This window comes from Perca flavescens, chromosome 3 (genome assembly GCF_004354835.1).
Source record: "Perca flavescens isolate YP-PL-M2 chromosome 3, PFLA_1.0, whole genome shotgun sequence".
In the NCBI taxonomy this organism is placed as follows: Eukaryota; Metazoa; Chordata; class Actinopteri; order Perciformes; family Percidae; genus Perca; species Perca flavescens.
The window spans coordinates 23,284,750-23,309,352 of record NC_041333.1 but is presented as its reverse complement, the minus strand read 5'-3'; the positions used below and the strand labels follow the sequence as shown (position 1 = coordinate 23,309,352).

The 24,603-nt window shown below is 40.3% G+C and overlaps 1 protein-coding gene across 5 annotated transcripts in view; it reads left to right on the top strand.

Annotated features, from left to right (window-relative positions):
* Positions 1 to 5,447: 5,447 nt before the first annotated feature.
* Positions 5,448 to 24,603, top strand: part of zbbx (zinc finger, B-box domain containing) — a 55,139-nt gene continuing 35,983 nt past the window's right edge. For 4 of the 5 annotated variants that reach the window (XM_028574313.1, XM_028574314.1, XM_028574315.1 and 1 more), the window contains exons 1-7: positions 5,448 to 5,610; positions 6,439 to 6,572; positions 7,072 to 7,185; positions 16,420 to 16,522; positions 17,215 to 17,266; positions 18,261 to 18,376; positions 21,829 to 21,924. In XM_028574313.1, coding sequence (XP_028430114.1) covers positions 6,508 to 6,572; positions 7,072 to 7,185; positions 16,420 to 16,522; positions 17,215 to 17,266; positions 18,261 to 18,376; positions 21,829 to 21,924 — 546 coding nt within the window. In that variant the 5' untranslated portion in view covers positions 5,448 to 5,610; positions 6,439 to 6,507. The remainder of the gene's footprint in view (positions 5,611 to 6,438; positions 6,573 to 7,071; positions 7,186 to 16,419; positions 16,523 to 17,214; positions 17,267 to 18,260; positions 18,377 to 21,828; positions 21,925 to 24,603) is intronic. The other variant, XM_028574312.1, reaches the window with a different exon arrangement.

Below are 24,603 nucleotides of genomic sequence, written 5' to 3'. Positions count from 1 at the left end.
ATGCTAAGCTAAACTAAGATAAGCTAGGCTATTTAATCGCCATGATAGTGGTCTGCTCCTCTAACTCTTGGTAAGCGAGCAAGTACAGTAAGTGTTGCCTTTTCTAAAATGTTGAACTGTTTCTTCAACATAGTTCAGACAAATTTGACTGAGGTAAAAGTCTAAATTTATGCTAATGCTAACCTAGTGCTCTTTTAAAATGGATGGCGTTGTGGTTAGTTATGGTGCTTGGAACAGGTTTGAGTTGTAAGCTATGTGCTTGGTACAGGTGAGGGTAATGCTATTGTTTTTTGTGCGTATACACAATCTGAATATTTCTCTGTCTATAGTAGCCTACTGTAGTATATTTACAAGATCCCCTATTTAAAAAACCCTCACAAATTCCAGCTCTTATCAGAGTTACAAAACAAAACACAGGAGTGAACAGTGCAAACTGCTTTATCCACACAAAACACAAACTGACAGGTACAAACAGTCACATCAGATACAATTAAACAAACACAGGTGTTTGTACAAAGCGCTCATAGTCTCACACAGAAGTTGCACACCAGTGTGTACACACACACACACACACACACACACACACACACACACACACACACACACACACACACACACACACACACACACACACACACACACAGTCATTGAGGCATAGACCTAGACACCAAAGAAGAAACAAACATGATTGATTTTAACACGTTTTCTTTAATGCTCACCACACTGCTGCACTTCAGGTTTGTAAGTTATGAATGTGTTTGTGACAAACAAGTGGGAAACAAATGACATGTCATTTGTGATATATTGTGCAGATCACATCCTCAGAAGTATATGAGCACTTCTTCAGCACGGTGACCACCCGACTACAGCGCTCATCACTGTAGTGCAATCAATCCAGGACATGTTCCACATATAAGCTCTAGATGGCAGTAGAGGTGCAGCTCACTGACAGACTACTGTGACTGTGTGTGCGTGCGCTTATGTGCAGGTGTGTGCGTGTACCTGCAAAAAAAATCTGTTTGTGTTTGTGTGAGCGAGAAAAAGAGAGGGTGGGCAAGAGAGATCAAGCAGAAGAAAAAATTCCAGCAGTGAAAGGTATTGGAGTTTTATTTTACCTGTGCTCCCACACACATTGTTTTACAGACATTGGAGGGAAAATTGTCTATTCTAAATCTTGTTTGTGTCACCATTTGTCTTTATAATCCATGGCAGAATAGGCTGATGTGATCAAACAGTATCAGCTTGTTCCCTGGTTATTAAACGTCATGTCTGACCCAGATTCCTACGCAGCAGTTACTGTCACACTCAATACCTTTCCTAGAGTTGGATGTAATAGAATGTGGTTAAAAAAAAAAAAAATGACATAATTTTATTTGGACCTTTAACGAGACAAGTCAGTGCTCCTGTGGAACCTTCCACCCAAGCCAAAATTAGCAATTCATTATCGTCCAATGGAGGATTGTGATTTACTGTAACCTCCAAAACTCTACATTCATTTTCTACACACCTTCCTTGCCTGTTTTCCAGTCATTACCTGTCTTTCTTTCTTTCTCCCTTTAATTTCACCATCTTCCGGTCCGTCTGTCTTTTATTTAGTAGCTGATCAACAGGGTTTGCCTTCAACCAGTCTTAAGCCCCACTAACTGTCAGATGCTCATCTGAGCTTTGACTGATTTGCGTGATCTCAATGTATGTAGTTTGTCTGTGTGCAGTTATGTGTGTGAGTATCTGAGGCTGTGCCACCAAGCCATCAGCCACATGATGAAGAGCCACTCACGCGCGTTCCCTGGTGCCCCCCCCCCCCCCACCCTCTTCCTCCCTCCCTTCTTCCCTCCCATACTCAACCTCTCAATTTCTCACTTGGCCTTTTTTCGCCAGCCCTCTGGCCTCTCTCCCCTCCACCAGAGCTCTCATTATCTCTCTTTTTCAGTGACATCCAGTGACTGGCTGGCCATCAGTTCCTGACACCTCGATGTTCTCATCTCTCCGTCGCTCTTTTTATTTTCTTTCACTCATACTGCAACTGTCTTTATCGCTTACTCCCTCTCACTCCACTTTTGTTCTTCCTCTCTAATTTCCTATCTACCTCTCAATCCATACAGTCACCTCCTAACTGTGTGTTGGTCAGGCTCTCTGTCAAATACTTTTTTTCTCTGCTGCTGTCTTCATAGACAGTGGATTGTCTTGTGTTTTATTCCTTTCTCTGTCACTCATATATCCAGTGATAGCACTGAAACTCATTCTCTGCTCTCGCCTCTCTACCCTCTCTCATCATATAGCTCACATCTTTTTAGACTGGTATGTCCACTGAGTACCTCTTTTCACAGTCTTGGCCTGATAGAGATTTTTCACTGAGAAGAACCTCAGCAGTAATTCTTCAATGCTGTGAGCACCACAAATAAAATGCTAGGTACCTCCATAGGCCACTTTTACAGCAGACATTTTTACTTGTCATAGCAGAAAAAGCACCGGTGGAAGTTACTGTTAATTATGGCTCTGTACCATTTAAATATCGCAGTAAGCAAGCAAGTAAATGGAATTCAGCCATAATTAATGTAATTAATTATACCTGTTCTTTTCCTACTGTGACATGTCCAAATGTCTGCTGTGAAAAATATCCAATTGTACTGGGGTGGAGGCAGAAATCTCGACGGATTATTTTTCTTACATTTGAATACAATTGCTTTATTAGGAATGTATTATGGCTTAAAGAGATGTTTGTTGAGATGTGTGTTACTGTTGTTTGCTATAGTCTTGTAGGACATTACTTTAAGCCATTCGGGTTATCACTTTCTCACCCCTGCTCAGCTTCATCAGGTAGGTATCACATTGAAACATGTACAGTATCCACTTTTTTTAAATTCTTTACATTACACATTCAAATACACAACTTCTCTCTTTTTCAGATATCACAGATTTCTAAAGGCTGTGCTGCATGGCGCTATGGCTGTTCTGAGATTTCTTAGTCTTGGCGGCTTATGAAGTAGCTGGCCATTTAGTTGCCAGATTGTTACTATTATTTGTTTTTCAGCTTACTGCATCAAATTCTGCAAGTCTTTCTTCCTCGTATACATTTTCTTCTCGTTGTTTTGGTTGGTGTAATTATTTGACTTGCTAGCATCACTGATTCCTCACGCTGCCTCACTTCACTTAGTTGAGTTGACTTCAAGTACAGTACTACATCACACATTCCTTTTGATTCAGAGCACTTCAGTTTGATTTTGTACGATAAATTCAGGTCAGGATCCAATTAGTATTAGGCTAAATTATTTCCCTACCGTTAATTTTCAATAAGTGGCAGCACATGGTTACACACTGGTAAATGTTGTTACCTGACAGTCAAAGCAAGAAGCTCCTGGATCATGGGCCAGCTGTTTATCTTTGAATGTTTTCCCTGTATTTCTGTTGCTTGCTCTTGTTTCCCCCCAAAGACATGCAGGTCAGGTGAACTAGAAGATTGAAATTGTAGCGTAAATGTGTTTGCCTAGTCTTAAGGCTTTCCTGCCATTTGTCCGTGCAGGGATAGTCTCCATCCCCCTGTGACTCTGAGTAAGAACAAGTAGGTGGATGAATGTGTTAAATCTCCCAACCACCTTTTTCAAGGTTATTTAACAATTTCTCTATTATTTCGTCAATATACTCCCAGGATTATCTACAACCCCCCTGTGCAGGAGTCACAAAAATGCTGTTGATTCTGGCTGGCTGACGACTTTCTCTCTCCTTCCTTTCTCTCTGTTCTTGTTGCTGGCACTCTGTCATTGTTAAAATGTTTCCAACCACTGCCAAACAGTCAATATATATCCAGCATGAGGCCGCAGAGGAAGGTTTAACCCAGCAGATGACATTCAGTACAGCATCATAATGATTGCCTCCTAATGAATTAAATAGCCCTGACATTTCACAGCACACCGCTTGTCCTTTTTCTGTAACTGCTCTGCTGTTGTACTCCTCTTTTAATGCCTTCTGTTACTCTCTTGTTCTTGATCTTTCACTTGCATTGCTTTTCCATGTGCCTTCTGGCCTCTTGCTATATGCCCCCTTCCCAACCTCTCCCCCCCACCCCCTCATTTCTATATCCCCCGCTCCCTCACTCCTTCTCTCTCTGCTCATCGGTATTCTACTGCAGGCCCAGCTGTCTATGCGGGCAGAGCTAAGAGAGAGAGAGAGAGGGAGCGAGAGTCACTGTTTAGCAGCAGAGACAGAATCCAGCTGGAGGGTCAGGACCCTAAATGACCATCCACACTCACACACACACAGGCACGCTCACTAAGTCATACACTCACACTTCCCTGATGGCAGGGGCAATAGGTCATACACCAACAATGTAGGAAGAGAGAGAGCAAGAGACAGACAAAAGGAGAGGAAGAGAGAGAGAGAGAAAGCAGGATTTAGGAATGAGGTGGAGGTTTGTTCTTGCTTGTTTAGTCATAATTGTCCTGTGGTTTGGTAGGGAGGCATTGAAAGACATTGAAAAAAGTAAGGGCCATTGTCTGCTGTAGAGGACTGCTTTTGCATATACCGTCAGGAAGTTTCTTTTGTCCTAGAATACAGATGAGGGCTGGATGGATGACTGACTGGCTGCACTGTTATGGGAAAGAGAGATAGACTCATGCATGCACAAACAGAGCCTCTGGGTCTGTTTGAGTTTTCGCTGTAGGCACATCGGCGTGTATGCAAGAACATCACACAAATATAATAGCCTAATAAATAATTGGAATTATTAGAGAAGAATAATTTTCCACTATAAAAAATATAAATTATAAATTATTTCCAAAAGATAATGCTACTTCGCTAGATGCGGTTTGCAAAGGTGTCTAGGTGAAATTATGTTGTTGGTATAGGCCTTTCTATTGATTTAAACGAGTTCCCCTATATGTATGGCATTTTGACTGTTGAAGAATCGAGATTCCTCTGCATTTGTGTATTTGACAGTTTACGTTTATATAATAAACTGATACATGGTGGCCCAGCTTTATTCCTGTAGAAAAACAAACATAGCGGCAAGCACTCTTGTGGCACACAGCCTACACATTGTATCCTTCACTCTTATTCTAACACGTCGACTATGGGGCAAATGGGGATTTATTTTGCTTCTGATCTCTAATGCTTGTCATCATGAAAGTCTGTTGGAAAAACCAGGGTTCAAAGCTCTAATCAGAGCTATAATATTTATCTTGATGCTGTCAGGATTTTAATTAGAAGGAATTCCCGCTGCCCATGATTACTGAGGCAATAGGGGTATTGATGTCTTTGAATCCGAGGTTTATTCCCATAACAAACAAAGGCATACTAAACTGATTATTTAAAAAGTTGAAGATGCATCAACAAATTCAGGCAGAGAAAAGTTCACAACATCTAACAAAAAGTAAACCCATACAAACCCAACCAGCTGCTGGGCTATCGCGAGAAAGGCGTTGGTTGCCATAGTAACGATAGCCCAACACAAACACACTGTGATCACAGAGACTGGAACATGCATGGCATACAATCGTGAATTGTTGTTTTGTTAGTTGTTGTAGTTTTAATTCCATGACTATAAAGTGAATAGAAAAGTGAAAAGATTGTGCTATCATACGCTGGTAAACCAAGAAGAGTCACGGAAAGCGTAAGGTAAGTTTAGCTATAGCTAGTATTCTCAGCAGTGTGTCAAGTTAACGTCCTTACCGACACAATCCCCAGTTAGCTTCACGTGTAACGTTAACGTTACGCTAGCTACTTGCTTTCAATTAAATTCTTGTGACCTTTCTAACGTTATATCGTTGCTTAAACATTTGAGGTGAGTCACCACCATTAACTAGCTTCAGTCAAGTGCATATTTACACTGACTCCTCCCTGTTAATAAAACGTCGTTTGCATCGTTAGTTTTGGCTAACGTTAAGCTAGCTCTAACTTTATACCGTATACCGTAAAAACACCCTTTCTAAAAAAGGTCTTTAGCTGTCATGCGAGCTGCGTTCATTAAGGTTATGATTTCAGCTCTATAGCAACAGTCTGGTGGGCAAAGGTTTCATATAGGGTACTAGCAGGTGAAATGTCAAATGTCTTTGTTAAGAGGTAAACCAACTTGAGCAAAACTTACAGTAGCTATTCACCTCCACCTAATTTCACTTTGCAATCAGCTCAGTTGCTTGCAGGTGTGGCTGCCTTTCTATTACTGTATAGCTAACAATATATTATCTGCCTTACTGGCTAATTTCCTTAATTGGCTTTTACTGCCTAACAGAGTTGCCAACCATTTGTCAAGCATATAAGTCTGCCAGATACAATTTTAAACACACAAGATTGCTTGTTTTAACTGCCTCTTATACATTTGAGCAAATCTGTGCCTGCTATTTTGTTCATTTCATTGCAGCAGTATTCATTTATGGCAGTGTGTGATTTAGCCTGGGCCCAGCGTGATAGCCAGTTTTATGCCATTACTGTTGGTTTTTATTGCAGAAGAGACTCTTTGTAAAAAGCACAGTGGAAGACGCACGAGGAATACCTGAGATCTCAGAAAGAAGAGACATGAATTTAAATGACTTTGTGGTGCTTCCTAACAACAAGGCCAAATCCGTCAAGCTCAATGCCAGGTAAGATGAGATAAGATCAATGATATGCATTTGGTAGAAGCCCATTAGGGTTACATGGCTGCTATACTATTTCCATCTTTTTCCATTAAAATTCTGCCCACAGAATTGCTATTTCACAAAATGCCGTTTCAGGCAAGATAAACCTTGTGACCTGGATTCTGATAGTTTTCAGTGCAGTGTATTTGTTTTCTTCATAATGCCCAATGCAAAATGAGTCCAATCTCCTACAGAGTTTCTCATTTGCCAACAAGTAATTGCCTGAATTGATGTCTGGCTTGGTGGTACCCTGATCCAGTGACTAATTGATTAAAGTGTTGATCAGTCATGGCAACAGGGATCTGCTAGTGCAGTAGATAAATTCAACATATTGATGAAAGTCCAATCTGACGGAGTAGGTCATTTGTATGATTCATTGTTGATTGCACATATGTGAGTGTGTGTGTGTGTGTGTGTGTGTGTGTGTGTGTGTGTGTGTGTGTGTGTGTGTGTGTCGCCATAGGAACCTGCAAGAACTGCACATGGAGACGGTGACTCTGGCCCAGGAGAGCAAAGAGATGGAGGACAAACTGCAAGAGCTGAAAGAGAGCATGAGTAAAGAGAAGGAGGAAAGAGGGTGAGTATCAGTGTTATAGTTAGTGCACTAGAAAAATGGGGAGAAAGAGGAGGTCGAGGTGACGAGGAGGAGAGATGGGCAGACTGAAGTGGTAACGTGAGAATTGAAGTAAAACAGTAGAACACAGAAGAAGGAGATAATGTGTCCGTGAGAGAGGAAGAGAGGATAGTGAATAAGTATGTGCAAGATGGGCTGCAGCAGCGGTTACAGAAAACACAAAAGGGAGGGATTCATATTCCTGAATCAAGTTTCAACTTACTGCACAGATCATTTTACTGCCAATGTTGTCTGCGCTCCATTCCGTGAAAGTTATTAGTTTGTTACTGTTCCACACGTGTGGGATTTGATGTTGTAAACCCCTACAGCAACAGGGTAACACGTCTGTCTGACTTTCCAACACTTTAACCCAGAGCAAGATATCTCAACAACTACATGCCTGATTCCCATCAAATTGAGTACTGGAATATATACAATATTTCATTTGGCATGTGCTGATACTAGAATTGGACAATTATCTTGGTCACAGTGGGATCTAACTAAAATTCCTCACATAGCATTGACACATTTGTTTCACTTAAAGTAGCTATTTGTAACTTTCAGTTTGTGTTACTTCTAGCTGCCGCTTTGGACAAAAGTGCTACTGCTTTTACCACACCTGCTGTCATAAAGATCTTTACGGTGCTGTATTGCCCACTGTATTACTGAGTTAGCGTTACCGGGAGGTCATATAGTTGCGATGAATGTTTTGCTCAGACAGAAAATCATTAATTTACAATAAGAGAATACGTTACAGATGCATCGTTGCATTTCAGGTGTTGCATACGGTAACTTAGCCTGCTTTGGATGTATCGTGAGCTAAACCGGTTATCCCTGTCACTGTGTCATGAGCCAAAACATTAAGAGATTGTTGTAGCAACCAACGTAATAATAACTTTGATTTATATAGAGCATTTCATGAAACCCAAGGACGCTTCACACATGTACAGGGGGACAAAAGAAAAGAAAATAGTAGGACAACACAAACACGGACTAAAAGGAATAAAACGTCCGTGCTAAATGGAAGGGGGCCGTAATTTAATGTCGGCTGCTGAAGTACAACCACATCGCGCAATCTAGTTATTTTATGAATGAAATAGACATATTAAATACCTGAGGGAAAAATTATTTACAATCCCGTTATTGTCTATTGTGTTGAAAGCCCGACCGAGTGTGACTCAGATTTTGCCCGTCATCTGTCACTTTCCCCTTTTAGCTTTTAGTTGTTCTTTGTTTAATTTCCTTCTTTTTTCCTGTGATGGTGCCGCCCCAGTATCAGCCATAACTACAACAGATAACTTCTAAGATAAAATTAAAATACAATTAGGCCTATATAAAGACATCTCCTCCATCTTTTACCTGCATACTCACTAACACAGACTTTTCCTTTGTTACGCCGAAATCTGCGACCTGTCCGAATGTGTTAGTGTAGCGCCGTCTACCTGCCGTAAATCATTTTGTGACTTTGTGGTAAATATTGGACCCGGACAGAGGCATTAATTAAAACAATATAAAAGAAGCGTTCTTTATACTGTTAGTCTCATTTGCTGTAACAGGTCATTTATGAACATCAGATGAAAAGTTACACAGTTTCAGAAACATAAAAAAGTTACATTTGGTCACTTTAAATTCTGTTTAAAAAAGATGTATTTAAAACAGCCAATGGTGGTTATGACAGAGATGTGTAACTATGTGAAATATGTTCAATTGATTCTAATGCTTTTCTGTTAACAGTTTCTTTTTTCAAAACTAAAAGATTTATTGTTTTATTTCTTTCTTTGCCATCACAATACTGATTTCTCCATTGTTAGCCAAGACAAAATAAGGAAGAAAATGGCAGGCCTAACCACGTGAACCTGACTGAAGTTGAGTTGTAACCACATGTAACAGCCACACACAAAAGCAAAAAAATAGCTATTTAATTTTGGCTGTACTAATAGTCGATACAAGCAAGAGGGGCTGAAGGGTGAACAGAGCGATTTGGGAGATAAGAGGCTTAACGTATAAATGCTGAAAAACATCAAGTCTAGACTGTCAAACACAGGGAACAGAGCAGGTGACTAATGGAGAGACAGGAGTCAGTGAGGGAGGTAGAAGGTGGGAAGAAGACTGCAACAGCTGTTTAAGCTCAAGCAACAAACAAAGTATAGAGAGACACTGAGCAATAGAGATAGATGGAGGAGGGGACTAAATGAGTGAGAGAGGGAGGTCAATGACTTCTCTACCTATAAAGGTCAAGAGAAGGTTGCCATGGAATGAAAAAAGGAGCAGTCAGAGAATTGAAAAAGCCACTAATAAGAAGTAGGCTCACATAGTGGACTATTCTAAAGGTCAGTGCTGAAACTTGGTCACCTTGTATGCAACTTCACTCATATTCTGCCTTCACTGGAACAGTGAAATGATGCAGTAAAATACGTAGGGGAGCTAAGCTTTGAATTAAAGCTAATAAAGTATTGCCCCAAATATCCATTTTTGTTGTTGTTTCTCTTTCCTTATTTTCCCCAAATTATCAAAACAGATTTTACTTGTCTGCTTGACATGTTTTTGTTTGGCCCCTGTAATTGCCACTGTATTTTAAATAAGGCTTTAATTTGTTTAATTAACTGTTGCAACTCTTTATGATAATTGCAGGGAATTTACAGGCTCATAGGCGCAGTGTTGCCCAGCAAATGCTTTTTTTTCTTTAAATATATAAGATAATTTAATTTTGAGTGGCTAAGGCAATGAAAAAGGTGAGAATTACAGTGATCACATTAAGTGACAAAGGTGAGAAGTCATTTTCAGTGTCTTTGAAAGTTCTAGTTCAGCAGAGTGTGCTGTTCCAGAGGCTTTTAAAAATCACACTTTATCAAAACAGATTACAACAGCTTTGAGCCTGGCTCAAAATACAAAAAGATACTTGGATAATCCTAAATCTCCACAAGTCAGCTCTGGTCATTTGGACTGTGTTAGACTAGATGTGGACTTTGAATTGGAACAGTATGCATAAAAGTGGCCTTTTGTATTGTTTTTCTCCCAAATCAATCCATCCATTCATCTCTCATATGATAATGTATGACTTTTGTGTTCCATAGATAACAGAGACCTTGTCCATATTCACACGTCAAGGCTATACAGTGTGATCGTGTTTTCTTTGAGGTAGTTGTATTTTCCTCATGCAAAGGCCAGGCCTGCATGTAATGAAATTGAGTCACTATGCAAACTGATCATAAGCAATCGAAACAGACTTTTCTACAGTCTCAACTATTTCTGAGTTATTGTCAAATGACAAATCATAGGTGTCATCATGACAAAAGAAATTATGATTTGTCTGTTTTTTTGTCGTGATGATTAACAGTGGGCAGAATACAACAGTGGGCATGTTTTTACTTATACACACTGTCTATAAAGTGGTTGTATCTATATCTCAGTCAGTATATTAGCTGTCATAGGGCTATATCTACTGTAACTGATTCATACGCATCAATTGTGAATGAATTATATAGGAAGGCTGTCACACTGAGAGATGGCATCATCAGATTTTGGTTAGGATTGGATATAAGGGTTTATGGCATGCTTACATTTAATGGGACAGCATACACACAGTGAACAGGCACATGCGCACAGTGACACACATACATACATGTGTGTGTCTGTGTATAAGGCTATTAAAATGCATCCACATCTTCAAATTACTTTTAAATGGATTGGAGAGCTCCCTCACACAAAATAGTTTTTTTTTCTCTCTCCACATTACATTACAGACTATGTACCTGGCCTATTACTATGACTATTATCTAACAAATTCAGATTGAGGGGCATCCCAGCCTGTGTGAGCAAGAAATTAATTTGCTGAATGCAAACAAACACTGGTTATTAATGGTGATTGTTTTATTCTCCATTCCCAGTTGACCTCATTTCATCTCATTTCATTAATAACTCATAGATGTGTTATCCAATGTGAAGATATGGAGAACAGCGTAATAGGGGTGTATAACACAATATATGAGCACATAACTCAGGGACAGCTTTAAGGAGAAGCAGAATATGTATATTACACACAGACTCTTTTAAACAGTAAAGAGAAGAGGGTGAGTATAACAGAAAAAGGTTACACACACACATACACATACACACACACACACACACACATACACACACACACACACATGCTTGCACACAAAGACATTTACAGGCAGCACTGCTAATTACAATATCAGTGATTTAGAGCTGAGGAATGATGAGTTTCCACATGATCTATTTCTATTGGTTTAAATTCATACATCATCACAAACAAGGAAATTAATATTGTGGATTATAATTGTAGGTTCATGTTTATTGTTTTAAGGAGATGAGTTGTGTGTGTGTGTGTGTGTGTGTGTGTGTGTGTGTGTGTGTGTGTGTGTGTGTGTGTGTGTGTGTGTGTGTGTGTGTCCTGGTCTCCTTGTATATGAGTACTGCTCTGTTTCTTAGTGGTGCCTTGCTCTAATTAAGAAGCCATATATCAGTATGGGGAGAGGGCCGTCTTGTCCAGGCTGCACAAACGATAAGCACATAAACACAGTGTTTCCTGTCCCACTGAAGTACTGCAACATTTAACGCTCCACCAGCCCCAAGATACGACAAGGTTTGTGCGTGGCTGCCGGTGTGTATTTTTGATACCAGTCCTCCGTAAATACTGGCACTTGCTTTTGTGTGTGTTTGTGTGTTTGAACACTTTGCATGTTAAAGAGAGTACTACATTTTTTTTTTGTGTTCCTTAATCAGTAAAGACACATTCAACTCCGGCACTCTGCAGGAATCCTGCTTAAGCTTTAGGTCTTTGAAATATTACTAGCTTGGGAAATATTTTACATTTGTGTGTGAGCCAGCTTGAGGTAGAAAGATATAGCAAGAGGTTGTGTATGTGTATAGGAGAAAGACTCAGCTGGCTTAACTACAATGTGTCAATAGATGAAATAGTGTACTCAGGATATGATGCGGCTGAGAGGTAACTGGTGACTGACAAAAGTAAAAACATCATATTCATAATAATAATGTTTTTCAAATTTTTACTTTCCTGTTGATAATAGAAAATTATTTAACCATTGTTGATTAATAATGATTTGCTGATGTGCAATGGTGTCTCTAATCAGTCTTGACTGTGCAGAGCTGTTGTCAAGGCGAGCATTTCTAGCGCTACTGCTGGGAGCAGATGAAAAGAGGAAGCAGAGACTAAAGTTCTGTCCCATTTCTCCCCCCTTAAAACTTCACTTCCACAAGTCCTTTGTGTCAGTTGAGATGGGTCAGAAGATCAGTTGTGCTACCTTTTATATTTAACTATACTGCCTTTTAAGTTTAACATACGGCCATGGTTTTGTCACGTTTTCCTAACCCAGTTTGTGTTATATATTTGCTGTCTGTTGGTCGACATGATAATACAGTCCGCACAGTGCGCAGAACAGGATGGACGGTAGACGAAAAGTTTGTAGTAGATGTGATGAAGCTGAAAACACATCAACTGGGATTGAAGAGGAGCAGTCATGGAGTTAATTACATTATCAGGTACTAAAATAAAACAGATACACACGTTCCGTCAGGCTTTCACAATTGAACTTCACATTAATGCAGCTGCAATTCCCTCCTCCCTTTTATCTGAAGGCTGTGTGTAGTGATGTAACAGTCTCACAGAAGTAAAAGCCAGCTGAACAGTTTGAATCAATTAATCTGTACACCTCTAATGAAGAAGTTGAAACAGTTTCTCATCAGTACTTCTCTGATTGACATGGGAGAAAGCCGGTAAGGTGGAGGTGTTCGGCAGTTAATCATGTGTTTTGATGTATGATGTGAAGCTTACCTGAATTTTCTCTAAGCTTCCTCATTTCCTTGTCTTTTCCTCTCAGAACATGCGAGTGTATCTTTGACAAGCCTTTACTGTAGTTCTTCAAGCTGGGATTTATGCTCCGGCTGTTCAGTGTGTCGTGTGTCTGTGTTACGCACTCAGTTTTTATTTCTCTGCTTGTTTCTTAGATCGCAGAGCTGCCGGACCAGATGAATTGTTCGTCTTTGTTTTAGAGTCGGCTACACGCACGCACGCACGCACGCACGCACACATACAGAGGTTTGTGGCACTATCTTTGTGGGGACCCGTCATTTGCCATAATGCATTCCCTTACCCTAACCTTAACCATCACAACTAAATGCCTAACCTTAACCCTTACCCTCACCCTAACCATAACCTAATCATATCCTTAATCCTACAACCAAGTCTTAACCCTCAAACAACCCTTTTAACTTGTGGGGTCCAGCATTTTGGCCCCACAAAGCTGTCGGGACCCCACAAGTATACTGGACTCCTGGTTTTTGGATCCCACGAATATAGTTAAACAAGCCCACACACGCGCACACACACACACACACACACACACACACACACACACACACACACACACACACACACACACACACACCCAAAGAATTGGCGAACAAATTCAGTTTGCTGAGAGGAGGTGCGGTATAATCAGTTTGTGAAGAGTACACAGGCGATAATAAAGCCCGACCGGCGGCTTGGGGCAAACGCAGTAGATCATTCACTGTTTTGGCCTACCCGAATCACAGATTTAATAAAGCTTTGTCTTTAGGCCAACAAGCTTACAGACACTTGCTCTTTCCCTATCATTAAGTGATGAGATTCCCTTTTTTACTGCCTGACCCGCTGTCTCTTTGCAGTGCTTTTCTTTCTATTTGCTCTTTTGTGAGCCTTGTTTTTTCCATTTCTTTTTTTGGTCCGTATGTGTAGTCGTCTAATTGGTTTCGTTTGGCTCGTCCTAGCACCTGTTTTCGTCTGTATGTGTGCGTACATACATGTGTGTCGACCCTGGGACCATGCTGTACTAAATTGTGTTAAGATAAGATTAGTGTGATTCTACGTGTGAATCTTTCTTGTCTTTGGCAAGTTTCTCTCCTGTTTTGACCCTCTCTGTTTTTGCCCTGTCCTCTGGTCTAACACTGGGAGGGGGGGAATTGAGAGAAAACTTGATTACTTTGGCTAATTACACTTCATAGTGTGTGCGCTTTTTGTGTGCGTGTACACGCACACACGCACACACGCACACACGCTGATGTTGTCTGTTCTCTCTTTGGGTGGGATGCATCAGTTAAAGGCAATAGTCGTGTGTTAGACATGAGTGTGTCAAGGTACGACAGGTGGTGTTTGCCTTGGGTTAACATTGAATTGGTGGCCGTTTCTTCTCCTGTCATTGCAATATAATTGTTTATCATTTAGAAATATGAGTTTGCTCTAAGCTAATGTGAAACTGTGGCATTTGGTGTCGCGTTTGATGTTTGTTCCCGTTATGCAAGTTGTGACTCAGAGGTTGTCGTCTGCTATCCATCTACTATACAGTGGAAGGTGCACAGCAATGGAAGTGTGTGCGTGTGTATATTTATGTGTTTGTAAGACAGAGAATAATTTACTGTGTGAATGTGTCAGTATCTGTATGTTTCTAAAAACAACTTTAAGCCATTAGTATGGGTGTTTACTCGTATTTGTGTGGGTGTAATTGAGTGTGTGTCTGTGTGGATTAGATAATGAGATCTTTGCTAATGCAAAATCCACAGAGATACACAAACAGACACACACTTATATCTCTAGGTTGCCTGTCCTGAGGGAACACCCTGTCATTCTGCACCAACAGGGGTGTGCCTCAACTGTCTCCCCTAGCGACAGTCCAGTTGCCAAGGTGATGTCGCTAGGGTGATTACCTGACGCCCACCCTCAGTGTCATCACAGCGACGGCATCAGGGGTGTTGGCAACTCTTGCCAACACACACACACACACACACACACACACACACACACACACACACACAGAGTCTGACTTCCTGTGCCTTGACAGGCTGCCAACTCAATCCAAAATAAACTTCTTTCAAAGACAGCCAGACATCACAATAGCATAAATAGCATAAATAATTCAACAACATGAGCATGAATAACTCATGTCTAAATGAGGATCCCTCTCCATTTCTTCACTTTCTGCAACTGACAGGGGCGTCCTGCTTGAGTATGTGTGTGTATGTGCATGCATGCATGTGCACATTTGCATTCATGTTCCTGTATTTGCATTTGCATCTATGCCTGTGTGTGTTCATGTTTGAGTAATTTCTGTAACCTTTTCTGTTTTTATGTGTGAGGTTCAATCTACCTCTATTGTCTGCAACAAGATGGAAAACATCCTTTTAGTCTTAGACTTAATCACGCAATGTGAACATGTAGGCCCATATGACATTGTATACTGTATGTGCATAATTTATATTGGCAAAGCCAAATTCTTAGGTGTATATAAAGGTGTGTGGCAAAGTGTTTATCCTTGCTGTTCTAATTCCTCTTAACAACAGGACAATGTTGTGATCAATTATACACTCTTTTCTGTTTAATAGAACAAAGTGATTTTCTAAATTTATTTATTTTTCACATATTTTAGTCTGAGGGATTTAGGATTTAGTTACATTATACTGTTACACCTTTTTCATGCTGATATTATATTCTTTTTCTTGACATTAGTGCCTTCTCCTCCACTTAAAGTCTGACACTCTTAATAAAATACTTCAGTCTGCTTGGGTACTTCAATGGATTAAAATGCATTAATCCTGAGTTTTGCTACATCTATCCTGCTTTACTTTCACCCTATTGAAATACAGGAATGGCAAGGTGTTTGCATTCCAGTTTTATTCTAAAATCTTACAAGTCTAATACAGGCTTAGAATGATTTTTCTCTGTACAGTTAGAGTGGTAAAGAATCAATCTCCATTCACTAAGCTTTATTCAAATACTGTATGGTACATGAGCAGTTATACCAAAGCCCTCAAATATAATGAGAATTTGTCAGACAAAAATGATGTGTGTTTTAATGTGTGTGTCTGTGCCTGTGTTGCATTTTGTTGTTAATGAAGGATCGTTATGTTTTCAGCTCCCATACCCAGATCTTGTAATGTAGAATCAATATCAGAGTGACTGTTACATTTTATGGATATGGAATGTATGTCTTCATGACAAAAGAGGCATAAACAAATGAAATCAAGGACAGAAACAGGTGTTATCTCTGTTTCTGAAATGTGAAAGCTATTGATACTGGTAGAAATTGGTAGATATGTGTGTCAAAGGGATTGAGGGGATTCTTGTTGGTTTTCAATTGCCAAAGAAAAAACTTTCTCTTTCCCTTTGTCCTTCTGTCTGTTTAGGCATTCTGGAGGGTTTAGATGGAAGTCTGGACAATGTGGTTCTTTAAACAGCAATGCTCTCACAAACGGCACCAAGAACAACAAGGAGAACTTACTCCAAAAGGTACAAGGGAAATCTAGCTAGACATCTGGGGATGTGTGTATGATGTGGTAATTTGGTTGAAACCGGTGCATTCATGTAAGATGATTATAATATTTAGTAAGTTCACTGACATTTGTTCACATGCTAATTACTACTGAAAAAATAACATGCATCACTTGTTCTCAAGCCTGATTCCTTAAACTTTGAGATGCTTTTTCTTGTTGGTTATGACCTTGAGGGTTACCTGTCATAGATGTCTCCTAATTCGTTCATTCATTCCTTTGGATGATCCATGTGCCTGCATCCATTTAAAAATACCAAAAGTGTATGACCACTCCTTTAGTACACTGTGCATAGCAGACTTGGGATTGCACTTTGCACCTTGGTTTGAGAAGGGTGTGTCCTACTGTATATCTCAGAGGAGAAAGCATGTTGCCTTGGGGTTAACACTAGAAAGTAACTCATGTTCTAAAGTTTACACTGCATGAGACTAAAAAAGAACAAGCATGATTGAATTGAAGAATGGATTAACTTGTTTTATATTCAAAAACTATTATTTATTTGTTGCAAATGCAATGATACAAAAGTACAAATGGTATAGGATGGCCACAGAGTAGTTCACATACATACATACAAACATACTTACACCTATATAAACAGAGAGCTCACACAAACTGTTACCCCTGATGTGATACTCCCTGTCTCCTCAACAGCTGTCAGCAGGCAAGGTTAAAATCCGAGTGCTGAAGGATGAACCACTGACAGGTGAGTAGTCAACAGCCACAACCTTGGCTTCAGCTGTGGGTTACCCAGGTAGACTATACACGGTTGTGTTCTCAAAAAACGTGGGTCCTTTGATACACTACACTGTACTGAAATTCTTTCTACTTTTCACATGGATGTTAGCATTCAAGAGCAGCTACAGAGCAGCACCCTGGGAACTGGTAGAGGTTCAGTGTCTTGCTCACAGTTACTTCAGTAAGGTGGATACTTGGCATTACAGGGGCCGGACTGTGGAGTTCTCTTGTTAAAGATTGATCTCTGTAACCAGTAGCCTACCTTGGCAGAATTATTAATGTGTGAGACATGCCTGAGGCACAAAATTGCTCCTTGAATCAGAATGTTGAAAAATTTGCTGATACGTGTTAAATGTATACAGCAACAGTAAATGCAACTTTATAAGGAACAGTTTTGGAGTATACAGTCAGTTGTAATTGTAATGCTGTGGGTGATATCCTTTGCATTTTGTTGTTATTTACTATATGCTGCATTTCACAGCAGTGGCTGAAGATAAGCATGTTGATTTCTAATGTTTTTTGTACCAAAACTACAAGCACTTCTAATTCTTGTGGTATTTTGCTGTATGTACTGTACTGTATTTTTGACACACACACTTTATTGTTGGACTAGGCAGAAATTAATTTACATAGATATCATTTAAACAGATATTTTTGGTGATTTTAAACGAGCTCTGTGTCATGGCAGTGTGAGTAGTGTGTTTAGATGAACGGTGTTTGTCTTCCCTCCGTGGCACCAGTATCCTAGCATAGCGGAAGTCTGCCGAAATCCGCTGGATGATGCCATCTCTGCAGACCGTCTGCTGCTCCGCTCTGCGGGGAGCTCCGTCTAAACACACTGCCCACACTGCCTTGACACAGAGCTGGTTTAAAATCGGCAAAATATCACTTTAAATTTCAATAATATTAAATGATATCCCCTTTCCAAGTGTTAACAACAGTATACTTACTGCTCTGTTTAGCCCCACCTCAGCCACCGCCTCCATCTCCACTCGATACCATCAGTCTCAGCACCACAAGAAAAAACAGGCTGAGGGGAACATACTGTGGACAATGTGAAGTCAAGACTGCAGGACTAGTAAGCACACAAATGAACAGCCATAGACTTACACAGAAGACACTATATGGCTGAAATGTTTGTAACTCCTGTGTTTGGCATTTAAAGAATTTTCTCTCTGGATATAAAGCTCAATAACACTCATCAAACATTAACCTGGCAAGCTTTTTAACTGACAAAAAAGACAAACACCACTTCTCTGGAGGCATGCTTTTTTAGGTTAATTTGTAAATTGATATCTTACACTGATTGATACACACACACGTTTACACATGCATAAAAATACCAGGGGCCAGATGTATAAATGATACGTATGCACAAAGAAAATTCATATGCCATTTCGCACACATAAAGTGGTATTTATAAAAGAAGAATGTGTGGTGGGAATGTTGTGTAACCTTATAGGAAAACATAGTTTGTGTAGCTTGTTTGCCAATTTCACTGGTGGAGCAGGCACAACTATCGATATGCAAATGGTGTTTAAGAGCGTTTCTACATCCATTTTGGATAACTGTGTGTGTGGAAATAAGGCTTGTGCACATGTGCCAAGTTCCACAATGTTTGAGATTTATAAAACAGCTTCACAAGGCTTTATACATCTGATGAGAAGAATGAGTGAATCTACACAGTTTTATGCATCCACCCCAAGGAGTCAAATACCTTGACCTTCACTCAGCTAAAACTTTCTCCCTCTCTCTTTTTCTCACTCTCTCACTCTCTTTCTCCTGCATCAGCTCTTATCTACCTCTGTTATCCAGATTCCTGCTATCTCCCATCCTGCTTCCCTCTTTCTCTTTGCATCACATGTTTACCCTTTCTTTCTCACACTTTAACACATTTTCTCCTCTCTCCTCCTACCTTTTCCCTCTGCCATATCCCTGCCTGTTTCTTTCTTGCTCTATCAACTCCCTCCATCATGTTTTTCTGTCTTTTTCTGTTCTCCATTTCTCTTTCTTTCTCGCTGTGCCCCTGCTGTCCTATCTGTTGGTCTTTCTGTGTGTTTGTGTTTGCACTAATAACAGTTTAGCTGGATCCATTCATCGATACTCTAGACTTCTGAGGGCACTGTTGTTTATTCTTTCTCGCTACTCTTCTCCACTCTTGCTCAGGAGGAGGGACTGTGGCCTGCAACTGTATGTGTGAACAAGAGGGAGAGAGGGAGAAATGAAAAGCCACACTGTATGTGTGTTGGTGTATGCATGTGTATGTATAATGGACTGTGGCAAACTGAGCTGAATAATACATGCTTGATGACCAGTCACTCCCACATCTCCGCCTTCTAGATCTTCTGCGGCTTGTGTAATTCGGCTCCTATGTCTGACCGCGAAGCCAGCAAAGTTTAGTATTGAACAACTGATGCTTCTGAGAGACAGTGAGAGAGAGAACAAGAGCGATGAGGGAGGGACAGAGATTGATAGAGGGAATAAAAGAGAGGGAGGAGTTGAACTGATTGAACTGACAGCCACCATTTTTCTGCCATTTTTGTTGTGGAATAAGTTATTTTAAGGGCACCAAACACATTGCGTTAAAATGTAATGCGGTAATTTGCCTGATAGTGCATTTGATGATGATGGCGCTGAATTGTCCTATGAAGGGTCCAATGCCCTCAATGCCCCATAGTGATGGGCTTAATGGCAATACTTATGGTAGTCTGGGCAAGCACATAGGCTAAACACACACAATTCACACACACACACACACACACACACACACACACACACACACACACACACACACACACACACACACACACACACACACACACACACACACACACACACACACACACACACACACACACATTTTGGATAGCCCTTGGGCCCTATAATGATGGCAATAATGGAAAGCGTTATGACTCTGTCCCTGCCATTTTGTCTGGAATTGCACTTAAGCACACAAATGCGCACACACACACACCCAGAAACACACAAGCATATACACGTCTGGGCTTATTTTAAACTACAGTATGACTCACATATACTGGCACTTTACCAAAATCGCACATGCACACACAAACACACTGCATGCCTAGCCTTGTGCTGTATTCCAGAGTCACCCAGGCAAAAAAGGACCTCATTTCCTTCTGTGTAGCACAGGAGAGCGCAGTGATATGCCGCTTGCAGCCTGATAGGGATGCCTAGTCCCTGGGGAGTGGCTGTAATTTATCCTCAGGCCTGAGAGGGAAAATGAGGCCCGGTTTTATGGGGCCATTAAAGGGCAATGTCGCAGCTGTAGGCTTGCATGTGAACGCACACTCACACAGACTCACACACATGTGCACGCGTGCGCACACACGCACGCACGCACGCAAACACGATTTGTGTGAGAAAAAAGTAAAGGGTGAAAAAGCATAAACACAATGCATGAATGCATAATTAATACATAATAAAGAACTAAAAGGGGGAGAAGATGAGATAAAAGAGTTGAAAAAGAAAGAAGCACGATTAATTGGTGAATCTGCTATTAGAAATTTGCACTGTAAGACCTCACAATTCACAATGAATTTGCATGGTGAATTGTTTTGTTTATTGTATTGCCTTGTTTCGCTCAATTATCTATTACAATAAGCATTGATTAAACAGGTGAAGAAGTACCAAGAAAGGGACTAAGAAGGAAGGTTCTAAGGCATAAGATCCAAAAAGAAATCACACTGTAGAATTTTGTAATTTTGTTCCTTTAGAGAGCGTACTATACTTTCTGAATTTGACATGGTATTGATGCTGAAACTGTGGGCCATAACGAAGATAAACCTGCACGTTAAATGAAGGGAACCAAACAAATGATGGCTGTTTCTTTACTGTTTGTTGTTTATGAATTTTAAGAAGCCTTGGTCTTTTTCTTCCTCTCACTCCCCCCTCATTCACTGTCTCCTCCTGGCCTCGCCTGTGTGCTCCGTCCACCCGGTCTATGCCTATCTACCCAACCTGCTGATGCAAGGACTTTTCCCCACTAATAAGACCGGATTCTCACAGATAGAAATGATAATGACCTCCCTTAAGATGCATTCACTCACACACACGCACGCACGCAGACACTCACTGCACACACACACACACACACACACACACACACACACACACACCTTGCAGCATCCTGCCAGAGAATCCATTTCAATATTCATCCCTCCTGTCAAAGTTTGGCAAGGTTGAGGTTAGAGGAAAGGGAAAGATATCTAACTGTAGGTTTAAATCTTTAAAATCTCTAAAGTATTACTGAATCTTCTGCTTGTCGATGCGGGTTGTTACACAAATGTGCACATACTGTCCATGCACTTACCTGATCGTTCGTTTTTAATATTCTGCTTGTCTAAGACACACAAACATACAAACACACAACTCTTCACATCCGTCTCTCTCACATGTTTCCGCATGCATGCACGCACGCACGCACGCACAAACACACATACACACACACACACACACACAGACACACTTTCACACACGCTGACATTACTGTGTTTCTCTGTATTGTAGATGTGTGCTGAATGCACGGAGGACTACTGCATTGGCTGCTTTACCAAATTCCACCAGAAGGGAGCACTGAAGCTCCATAGAATGATCCCCATTCAGGTGAGCATGGTCCCACACGCATCAAGTCTATCTGCCTCGTCATTCAATACCCAATTTCAATATCTAAGGAGTAATTCTCATTCAGTGAGACAATTAGCATGCAGAATATTTCTACCTAGATATAATAATGTTGGTGATTGGCTGTTCAGACGTTTACACGTTGTAAAGACACACAGGAAACATCTATGTTACGCGCACGTAGTAGAAGCTAAAAAATAAAATAAAAGGATTTGTGTTGTAACGTGTAATGTTGTAATTTCTTTTTGTTTTGTAAAATTGGTATCGAAGTCACGGTAATATTGGTATTGAAAAATGTTGAACAATACCCAGCCCTATGTCCAAGCTTTTAGTCACTCAGTGATTGGTGGTAGCTTACTCAGTTTCAAACACATACACATGCATACTCTTATTCAATCACACATGTCACATGCATGTGTGTATTTTGGCAGGACATAAAGACTGAGAATTATACTCATGCAGCTGACGCAGGCATCTCTCTCTCTGCTAATCCTGTTTCATTTGCCTTGGAAAGAATGAGGGAGGAAGAAACACCGAATGAGAGTCAGAAAGAAAGAAAATAATATTCATTTCAGCAGTACGCTGTCTTGGGGTTTCACACACACACACACACACACACATGCACGCATGCACGCATGCACACACACACACACACACACACACACACACACACACACACACACACACACACATAAACCTGCTTCAATTAATGTTTGTAAAGCATTCTTGGTATTTGATTTATCTCAACCGGTGTAGCAGAGTACCAGATGGTTGTGTTGTGTTGCATCAAAATTCGGATGTCAGATGATTTTTAGTCATACAATAATTTAATCTCCCTGATCACATGGAAAGCACAAAGCCTGCCCCGAATCACTTGCATGCTATCCCCTTGCCTCCCTTTAAAAGGCAAGTTAAAGGTGCTCGTTCAACTGCTGAACAGCATTCTGGAGCTGGTACAGTATACATATACAGTATAGTAGGGGTTGCCCAATTTAGATGGGGTTGATGCTAACATGTGTCAATCTGGTGAATTGAAACCTAAATTATCTGACGAAGAGACAATCTTTTTGTGCACAATTGAGAGTTGATATGATGAATGTGTGATGTTGCACTATATATCCAGTCTGAGGTCTGTAATAAATAATTCAAATTAAATTATTCCAAACACTCAGATGGGTTTGTATCCACAACATCAGATAACATAATGTTGGCCCACTTTATCTAGCAGTTGTGGAAGAAGTATTCAGATACTTTAATTAAAAATACTGCACTGAAAAAATATTAAAAGTATTTAAGAATCATCAGGAAAATGTACTTAAAATTAAAAGTACTCAGTGCAGAAAAATCCTCCATCCCATTTTAGAAACTGGAAACGATCAAAATAGTTCTGTCAACTAAGTGTTAAATTGTCTAATAATTTCAGCTGGACTTGTTTATACTGTTGGGTAGTTTAATTTATAATGAAACATTGTATTTTATAAACTACATGTGTTTTGTGTGCAAAAATCTTAAGTAAGTATTAACTAAAGCTGTCAGATTAATGTAGTGGAGTAAAAAGTAGAAGATTTCTCTCTGAAATGTAGCAGAGTTGAAGTAGAAAGTGGCATGAAAAGAAAAGACTCAAGTAAAGTACAAGTAGCTCAAATTTGTACTAAAGTACAGTACTTGAGTAAATAGTACTTAGTTACATTCCACCACTGGTATCTAGGAACTGTAGGCCGACCAAATAATGCTTCTTACAATAAATGTGTGCTGCTGCTACCTACTGTATGGACCTCAGCTAGTGGTCAAATGTGTGGGTATGATTGTTGGATTGCATGTTTTGGAAAGGTACAAATAATTGTCGGATTTTAGCCCCTTCCAATTATGCCACCAGGAAAGCGGTTTTAGATGTGTTAGATGATCTGACAAGCTCTTAGTTTGAAGCATACCCAGGCCTTAAGTTTTCATCAATGTGCACCTATAAGCACAGTTGGCTGGTGACCAAAAAGACAGAGAGAAACAGGGCAAGACAGATAGCTTTAGCAGTTGCACTGTTTGAAACCTCTTGCAATGCAAAGATTTGCCATCAGAGTGTCTTAAGATGAGGAAAGAAATGTACCCAGGCTTTAGGGATTGTTTGCAGATTTGATTCTTAAAGATTTCATGGCCATGGGCAAGTTCCCTCCCACAAGATACTGAATTAGCTAATTCAACACATGGATAGAGTGTCACCGAATGAACTATACTTTGCTTTTATCACTGATGAGATCAGATATATTTTAGACCAAGAACAAGTCTCTTTATTTGCCAGATTGGCCGTGTACAGATTAATCTATCCATAATGGCATTATTAATGTGTGCAACTGTTTTAGAACAGATGCAGAATCCCTCATAGGCGTAAACAAAGAGCTCCCGACCAGAAGACGACAAACATTTGATTGTGCTTCTGTCCTGCAGGGGAAAATGTCTGGTGTAAATTGATCTTATGCTGCAAGAGGCCTCCTTTAAATGTGGCATATTTAGTGCATATTTGTTAGACATGTATCATACCCACATGGGTAAAACTACCAAGATAACCACAAAGGTCCCTGGGCCGAGGGGGCTCATAAGACTCATTTTCATTTTCTAGGATTAAAGTGATTCTAAAACTCCACTGCTCAATAGGTTGCTTGTGTCCTG